The following is an 8731-nucleotide window of genomic DNA, read 5'->3' on the forward strand; positions in this document are numbered from 1 at the left end:
GAAATGTGTCTATGACCATATTCTTTATTATGTACAGTAAATGCGATTACTTACTGAAATCATCTGCTCCTGACAAACTACATCATAACAAAATAACCATGAATCTGAATGTAATTTTTTATTTTGTTTATAAAAGTCCATACATGTATAAAAAGTAACACTAATATAACTTGATTCATTCAGTAGACAAATTAAGACTGTTTGTACAGTACTTAAGCATTTAAAATGTATCTTCTGACAAACTTTTCAAATATGAATGCATCATTTTCCTGCATAGCATTTGCTGCATGACAAAATAATTGAAACGTACAGTGGCTTATATCACATTAACATTCACATACACTACATGTGAAACCAGGTAAAAAATTAAATATAATCCATTCAGAATTATAAACAAATATTTACACATCCCCACCCGAGAGTTTGAGCAATTTCGTTGTTCCAGGTAAGTTCTAGTTCAGTAGTACGCATACTGATTGTGTCAGCCCTCTGGGCTGTATTGGCAGAAGTGTTGTTAGTATTAACAGTAAAATGTGCATCCTGTGACCTGGCGCTGAGTCTGGCTCTGCATGGCATATTCACACAGCAGGAGCAGAGTGTCGAGCCGCTGCAGCAGGTAGAACGTGTGGAGCAAGTCAGGTACTGTTAGCAGAGTGCAGGAGGAAAGGTACCGAAAGACATGATCAAACCCGCACAGGCCTTTGAGCAACTCGTGAGGTACGCCCATCTTCAGCGCCACCTGCTGGTAGTTCTMTACTCCTGGGAATGTTGGGTCCAGCTTCAAAGCCAGAGAATCCACCAAGGCCTGTGGCAGCCTGCCTAGATGGACACCTGGACAGAAGATACACAGGCCAATGGGGAAATTATGGCATTAAAAAAGCAGAGCTATGACACAGTACAGATCCCACTGCCCACCTACAACTGTTTAACCTCCCACCAGAGGTGAACTATTCTGTTATGCCGTTTCTACATTCAACATTTGAGAATGTCTCGTGGACAGTGACAGTGTGCAAAATGTATTCTACTATTCTAACTTGCAACAGTAGTTGAGACTCCGACTGAGTTCCAAAATAATTCATACAAATGTATCTGAGAGCCTTCAAAAGGGGTCAGTTGCCCATCCCTGCTATAAAGGGAAAAATGTTCTCTTCTTGAAAATTTGCCAGTGGTGCCAAGTATGCAGCTAAGTCTCTTGGTACAATGATAGTCTATTTTTCCATGTGGCCTGTAGAACAGTAAGACAATGTATATTGGACTATACCTCTTGGCCAAGACAAAGGAAAGTTTTAAAACTAGCCAGACTTAATGAAAAACGACTTTTAAAAACTACTCCTGTTAGAAATGGCTACATTAACTTTAAAATCCGGAACCATCCAGAACAAAATTGTGGTTCTGTGAATATGTATCTCTACTGAATCCCTAGCCACAACAACAACAGAACTTCACCTAATACAAATATGTGTATTGTGGTCTTTTGACAATCCCCAATGTTTCATTTAGTTTCTGTTGGATGTGCTCCAGCATTAAAATAGGCTTTAGATAGTCAACTGAAGAATATCCCACCTTGCATGATTCGGATACAGTTCTTCAGCAGGCTCAGTGTTTCTTCCATCTACACATAGAAATATTATGAATACATTGTTGCTTTGTTCAGGGAAACATCCTCTACTAAATGAGTGAAGCTGTAAACTTAATTTGGCACATCTAGCTAATTATGTGTGAAATGACAAGTGTGAAAAATATATTTAAAGGCATCCAGTATCTTGCCTATACTAAGAGGATATCACAACTCATARTTTATGAGATCAGTGTGCGTGCCACACCTTAAATAGTAAAATTAAAGGTGACATTTGCTTATAATATTTGCTGTATGAGCATAAAAGACAGCTAAGTCTAGTGACTGGTTACTCCAACTCTCTACTGCTGAGTAAAAGGTCCTCTGTGTGAGAGGAACAGGTGACACAGCCCTGTCTTTCCTAAGGGTAATTACCGCATTACTGCTGTAGCAGGGTTGATGATGGCTGCTCCAACAGCTGTCAGTTTGTTCCTCTGGGCAGGCAGATGGACTCCCCAGTTGTCTTCCTCCTGACCCATCTCCGGAGGGGCCATCCTTAATCTCGGATATCACAGTAATCCCCAGGCTCACAGAGCTACAGTCTGGGTCTGTGGCACTGTGGAGGGCTGCAGTGCTGTGGAAGTCTAGCTCAGTGCACTCCACTGGTACATGCTGATGGGGAGGGCTATCCTGCAGCTCAGAAGCATCGTAACCCTTACTGCTCTGCAGGGGCAGGAAAAAGGACCCTGCCTCAGACTCCCCAATGTCTACTGGACCCACAGGGGTCTCCATTGTGAGTGAGACATCACTGCTGATTGAGGATGGCTCAGAGGATATCTCAGAGGATATCTGAGAGACCAACCCAGAGGAGCAGTTACTGCAGGTGGAGTTACGCACCAGTGGCTGGGTCTCCAGCAGGTTGATTTGGCCCTGAGTTTTAAGGTCAGGGTTTCGTAGAACGAACCCCAGAGGGACAGTCATGTCCACATTGGACTGCAGTCTGGCCAACGTGTCTGCAGTGGTGGTAGAGTTATCACATGCACCTGTAAGAAGACACGTCATCAGATGGTTACATTAGTACCCCAACAAACCCCTAATGAACCATGGATTCGCAAATMTACTATAATATGAGTCAATTAGGGAATGTTTATCCCATTGTGCTAGTGGAAATTGGCCTATATGGATGAAATAATATGCCATTTAGCAGACGGTTTTATCCAAAGTGACTTACAGTCATGCGTGTATACATTTTACATATGGGTGGTCCCCAGAATCAGTGGTGTAAAGTACTTAAGTAAAGATACTTTAAAGTACTACTTAAGTAGTTTTTTTTTTGGTATTTGTGCTTTACTTCACTAATTGGGTACTTTTTCCACCACTGCCCGGAATCAAACCCACTACCTTGGCGTTACAAGCACCATGCTCTACCAACTGAGCTACAAGGGACCCATAGAGGCAAATTGAAATGATTTGAACAGAATAACCCACACAGCGCTGTGAAGCGGAGAACCTGAGCTCTGACGTCATGTATAGCATGTTACTGTACAGCCACTGCATTCCAATTTAGGCGCTTATCAATGACAAAATCTGCCATATTCAACACATATACGGGATGACAGGGGCTGTGAGTGGAAAGGGTTAAAGCTCTTATTCATCATGTGTTATGTCTGTTGTAGTAATATATATACTATATACACAAAACATTAAGAACATCTGCTCTTTCCATGACATACAGTAGACTGACCAGGTGAAAGCTATGATCCCTTATTGATGTCACTTGTTAAATCTACTTTAATCAATGTAGCTGAAGGGGAGGAGACAAGTTGAAGAAGGATTTTTAAGCCTTGAGACAATTGAAACATGGATTGTTTGTGTGCCATTCATAGGGTGAAAATATTGAAGTGCCATTAAACGGGGTATGGTAATAGGTGCCAGGCGCACTGGTTTGGGTCAAGAACTGCAACGCTGCTGGGTTTTTCCTGTTCAACAGTTTCCCGTGTGTATCAAGAATGGTCCACTACCCAAAGGACATCCAGCCAACTTGACACAACTGAAGGTATTCCTAATGTTTGGTATACTCAGTGTAAATAATGTGCTCTTCAATACATCATGGTGGGTGCTGTTCTACTCTTATAGTTACCCGAGTCCTGGCTTTGCTGCTCCAGATTCAGCGTGACCACGTTCACTGGGGATGCTGCACACTCCATGTCACTCTGACTTGTGCTTTGAGGAGCCAGGCATCCTTTCAGAGAGAGAATATCATTCATGAGCTAGACGAGGCACAGTTTGAGGAGGATTACCTGTACCCTGCATGTTACTATAAAAGCGATTCTAACAAACACATTGACAGAACCCACATTATTGCAGTTTCATCAGTAGTTGTGTGAACATCTCATGCAACAAACACTTCATTAAATGAGATATTTGTGTGCAGATCATGAGATACCTTTAAATATTTTCTTTAGTAAGGTATGTCTGAAGTATATAAACAAGGCAGCGGAGAGGAAGATTGTCATGGTAACCAGGGCAAAAGAAATGGTGGTGATGACAGCAGCATTTTGGGCTGGGCCTTCTGGGCTCCAGACTTTTCCCACATCAACTCTTCTGCTTCCTGCAAAATAGAAGGATTGAGGTTGGTGCTACACAAGGCTGAGCACATGCTTACACACACAGCATATATTTTATGTTTTACATTACTGACTTTGATACATTGGCAAATAATGACAGTAACACTATTCTATGAATAGAATATTACAACAGTGTTGTAATTCTTGAATATCTCGTAACCCAAACAATGCATTCTCTACGGCAACAAATCTCTAAATAAAAACATGGGTAATTATGTTTCCAGTACATGGAGGAAATTTGCGAATATAACAGTAGGCTACACAACTGACTCATACAATAATGAGTGGTTCTGAAGTGGTTTTCCTTTCTCAGAGTCCTGGGCCAAGCTTTTCAGAGACTTACGGCTGCACTGCTGCTCAGTGGTGGAGGAGGGACCACACGGCATGCACTCCAATTCCTGCAAGCCATCCATCCGTGTCTTACTGTAGAATCTGCAATTAGATCAAATTAAAGCAGGAAGAYAAGTTGGAAATAGTTGTATTTCAAGTAAACAAGCTAATAAAACTCCAAGTCCACATGTTCTGGATGGAGAGCTTTTATGACTTAAAAGCACAGCTACGTCTTAAGTAAAGATCTGTAGATACTATACGTAAGAATGCAATTAGATAGTGTACAGGTACAAACCCTGGCAAGCACTCCCCACAGATAGCATTGCTCTTAGAGGTGCACAGTGACTTCTGGTGCCTGTTTATGCGTTTACACGACTGGCAGAATTTGCAGTTGTGGTAACCTCGGCCCTCTTTATAAGTCTTGACACTACAGGGGATGCAAGAAGCCGACCATCCACTTCCATAACCACAGTCCTGGCGGGAAATAAGAATCAAAATATACAGTGCACATTAGACCTGTTTACAGCTAAGGATTTCACTGAAGTAAATTTGTTAAGATAGTTGCAAAACAGAAATATAAATTAATATGATAATTAGATGTCTAGATTACAAAGTACATGACAGTTTTCCCTTCCAATGACCACATGGGGTTATTTTAGGTCATGGGTAAACCTCCATTGGCAAGCTCTTCCCAGCTAGCAAATTTGGTTCCTTGGAAGTTGTGGGAACGTATGTTTTCAGTTTCACATTGGTTGAGGTAAAGTTAAATGTTTTTAAACGCCCTGAGAACAGAAGTGAACATTTAGCCTGTTCTGGGAATGTTTATTTTGAAGTTTTGAGAGTGTTTTACTCTGGTTCCTTGAACGTTTTATTAACGCTCTGAGAACAGAAATTCTAGGTTATTTTGAGTWWAAAAAAAAAAAGTCCTTAAAACTTTCACTGAATGTTTCAATAAAACTTTTAATAACACTGCTATCTTATTTTGGGTACACTTTTTTTTAACTGTAAGCACAGATAGGACACATGCAAATTAATTTCTTTAGGCATTAATCATGCAAACACGTTTCTTTTTTATTATGACAAGSCATCAGTGAGATTCAAACCTATAATCTTCTGTTCTCTATCCATGGAATTAGTCTTAGGCACCACCAGGATGGAGATAGCAAGACATGTTTTTTTACCCTTACAAAGCTGTTCATTTTAGTCTATTCAAACAGACCCCATTTCTGAGGAAACAAGCACTCATTATGATCAGGTGTGGCCAATTTGTGGGCGCGGCCAACACACCTTTACAATCTTAAAATAGAGGATAGAGAGAGTGTTGTTGATAATGTAAATGTTTTTAAATAACATTCTTAGAATGTTCTCTGAACAGTCTGTAATACCTACATGTTTCAAGCAGACCACCATAGTCCCTGTGCCCAAGAACACCAAGGTAACCTGTCTAAATTACTATTGCCCTGTAGCACTCACATCTGTAGCCATGAAATGCTTTGAAAGGCTGGTCATGGCTCACATTAACACTATCATCCCAGACACAATAGACCCACTCCAATTCGCATACCGCCCCAACAMATCCACAAATGACATAACCTCTATTACACTCCACACTACCCTTTCCCACCTGGACAAAAGGAACACCTACGTGAGAATGCTGTTCATTGACTACAGCTCAGCGTTCAACACCATAGCGCCCACAAAGCTCATCAATAAACTAAGGACTAAACACCTTCCTCTGCAACTAGATCCTGGTCTTCCCCAGGTGGGGAGGGTAGGCAACAATACATCCGCCACGCTGACCCTCAACACAGGGGCCCCTCAGTGTTGTGTGCTTAGTCCCCTCCTGTACTCTCTGTTCACCCACGACTGCGTGACCGCGCATGACTCCAACACCATCATTAAGTTTGCCGACGACACAACGGTGGATGGCCTTATCACCTACGATGATCAGACAGCCTATAGGAAGGAGGTCAGACAAAAACTTCTCCCTCAACGTCACCAGGYCAAAGGAGCTAATCGTGGACTACAGGAAACGGAGGGCTGTGCATTCACATCAACAGGGCTGAAGTGTAGCAGGTCGAGAGCTTCAAGTTCCTCAGTGTCTACATCACTAAGGATCTATCATGGTCCAAACACAACAACATAGTCGCGAAGAGGGCACGACAACGCCTCTTCCCCCTCAGGAGGCTGAAAAGATTACTCCTTGTATATAGCCTCATCATTGTTGTTTTATTGTGTTACTGTTTTTTGTATTATTATTTTTGCTAATCTTTTCTTTCTTTTTAACTCTGCATTATTGAGAAAGGGCTCGTAAGTAAGCATTTCACGGTAAAGTCTACACCTGTTGTATTCGGTGCATGTGACAAATAAAAAACGATTTGAACATTGCTAAACTTTTTCTTGTGGTTTTTATAGAAAGTTTTCTTAACGTTCTTGAAACAATCTGAGAACATGACTTTAAATGGAACCGTGAGGAAATCTGTAAGAAATGTTACGCTAAAGTACTGCAATTCCCACAGAAGAACATTGTTTCGTAACTTTCTCTGAACTATGAGAACATTCCCAATGTCAAACCTGTTGGAGAACGTTACTAGAACATTAGCAAAATTTAAATTAAATGTAACCATGTTMGAACTTTTAGGAAACGTTCTGTTAAAGTAATGAAATACCAAGTAAATCTAGTTTTGTTGTCAAATTTCTTAATGTGCTGAGAATGTTCCAAAGCCAAGCAACTATCCTACACCATTACCAGAAAGTTGTGGGAAGATTGTATGCAAAAAAAAACCATAGTAGAACCACTTTCTCACCAAGCTCTAAGAAAAATATGGTTCTCAGAACYTCATCTTGTAGCTGGGTTAGTAGGCCTGCCAAGTGGACTCGTAAACTTGGAACAAAGTTCTCTCTGCCAGTGGGATTCTTTTAGAGTGAGAGATTGCCACAGACAAACCAAACTCTTTGTGGTTTCATAGTAACGTTAATTACAAATCCCAGTTCTGCAGTAATTTCTGTTGTTGCTCAGATGAGCTGATAGGCTACTAGACATGGCTGCAGTGGAAAGGAGATGAATCAGTGTCTGTGTAGCCAGCACCAGGCCTATCTATATTTTGACCTTCGTAAAAATCCAGTAATTTCTCTTTCAATATTCCTGTATAGTTTTATAATACCCACCTCTGACAGCTCTTGTCCTGGTCCACATTGCAGACAAGGGTGGCAGTCCCCACTCAAGTAGTACTGGGTTTCAGAACAATCCATGACAGCAATGTAACTAAAATAAAAATATGTATAATAGTTTATAGCTCAGTAGTTAGCCCATTTTGAAATCTTTATAATGAACAGTGATTAAAATGGAAACAAAATGCATAGGGTGCTGTTTCTTAGCCACTGCATAGAATATTGAATCAAATATATTGCTTGTGCACATGTTGAACCAATATCCTATCACTTGATGTCACTAAAGAACACAAAAAATGTAGACAACAAAACACAACAAGAGGATATACTGTTACAGGCAAAGGATTTCTAAATCTTAAATCAGATAGAGGATGGATGGAGCCTATGTGTTGTATTGAGGGGTAAAAAAACCTAAATAATAATATTGAGAAAAAATACATGCAGAGGTTTTAGCATAACTTGTCCTCTACTTTAACTTACAACACTGCTACTAATATTGACGAAGAATTACTAAACTGTTTTATGAAATACCACAAAGCAAAAAAACACTACGGTTGGACAACTCAGACATTAGCAACTGGAAAGATGATTCATGACCAGCAGTGCGCACCGCATTACGAGCCAATAATAATTTCCCACCCTGAGTATCACATCAAATGATTCAAAGTAATCGTTTTACCTCAATCCATAAAGTTGGCGAAGATACTTTAGGGCACCTTTTTCTATCGTTTTCACGAGTCTATACTTGTGCACGCTATCGATAGTCTATGCAGTCCCACTTCATCCGATCTGGACATGCCCTGACATGCCTCACGGGCTGCGCGTCTGGTGGCCAAAACCAGCATCAGTGCGCACTAATTAGGTAACTTCTGAAATTGTGCTTGCAATTATCGGATAGGGAATATGGCCCTGCACTTTTGTTATAGTGGTCCTGGATATTGGCTAATTACAGAGAATAAACACATGGTAGTAGACTGACTGTCTGTCTGCCTACAGTAGCATATCTTTCTGTGTAGCCTGCATGTCTATGCCTGCCTGTTATGTCTGT

At 40.8% G+C, this 8731-nt stretch overlaps 1 protein-coding gene across 1 annotated transcript; it reads right to left on the reverse strand.

The window, feature by feature from the left end:
- Nucleotides 1-409: 409 nt before the first annotated feature.
- LOC111951066 (tumor necrosis factor receptor superfamily member 19) lies at nucleotides 410-8471 on the reverse strand. Its single transcript, XM_023969049.2, has 9 exons — nucleotides 8363-8471; nucleotides 7681-7777; nucleotides 4808-4986; nucleotides 4526-4614; nucleotides 4002-4166; nucleotides 3696-3797; nucleotides 1991-2598; nucleotides 1564-1612; nucleotides 410-831 (listed from the first exon to the last, which is right to left on the reverse strand). The coding sequence occupies exons 2-9, from the start codon at nucleotides 7762-7764 to the stop codon at nucleotides 521-523; spliced, it is 1587 nt and encodes a 528-aa protein (XP_023824817.1). The 5' UTR covers nucleotides 7765-7777; nucleotides 8363-8471; the 3' UTR covers nucleotides 410-520.
- Between the last annotated feature and the right edge of the window lie 260 nt (nucleotides 8472-8731).

Source organism: Salvelinus sp. IW2-2015, linkage group LG23 (genome assembly GCF_002910315.2).
Source record: "Salvelinus sp. IW2-2015 linkage group LG23, ASM291031v2, whole genome shotgun sequence".
Lineage (NCBI taxonomy): Eukaryota > Metazoa > Chordata > Actinopteri > Salmoniformes > Salmonidae > Salvelinus > Salvelinus sp. IW2-2015.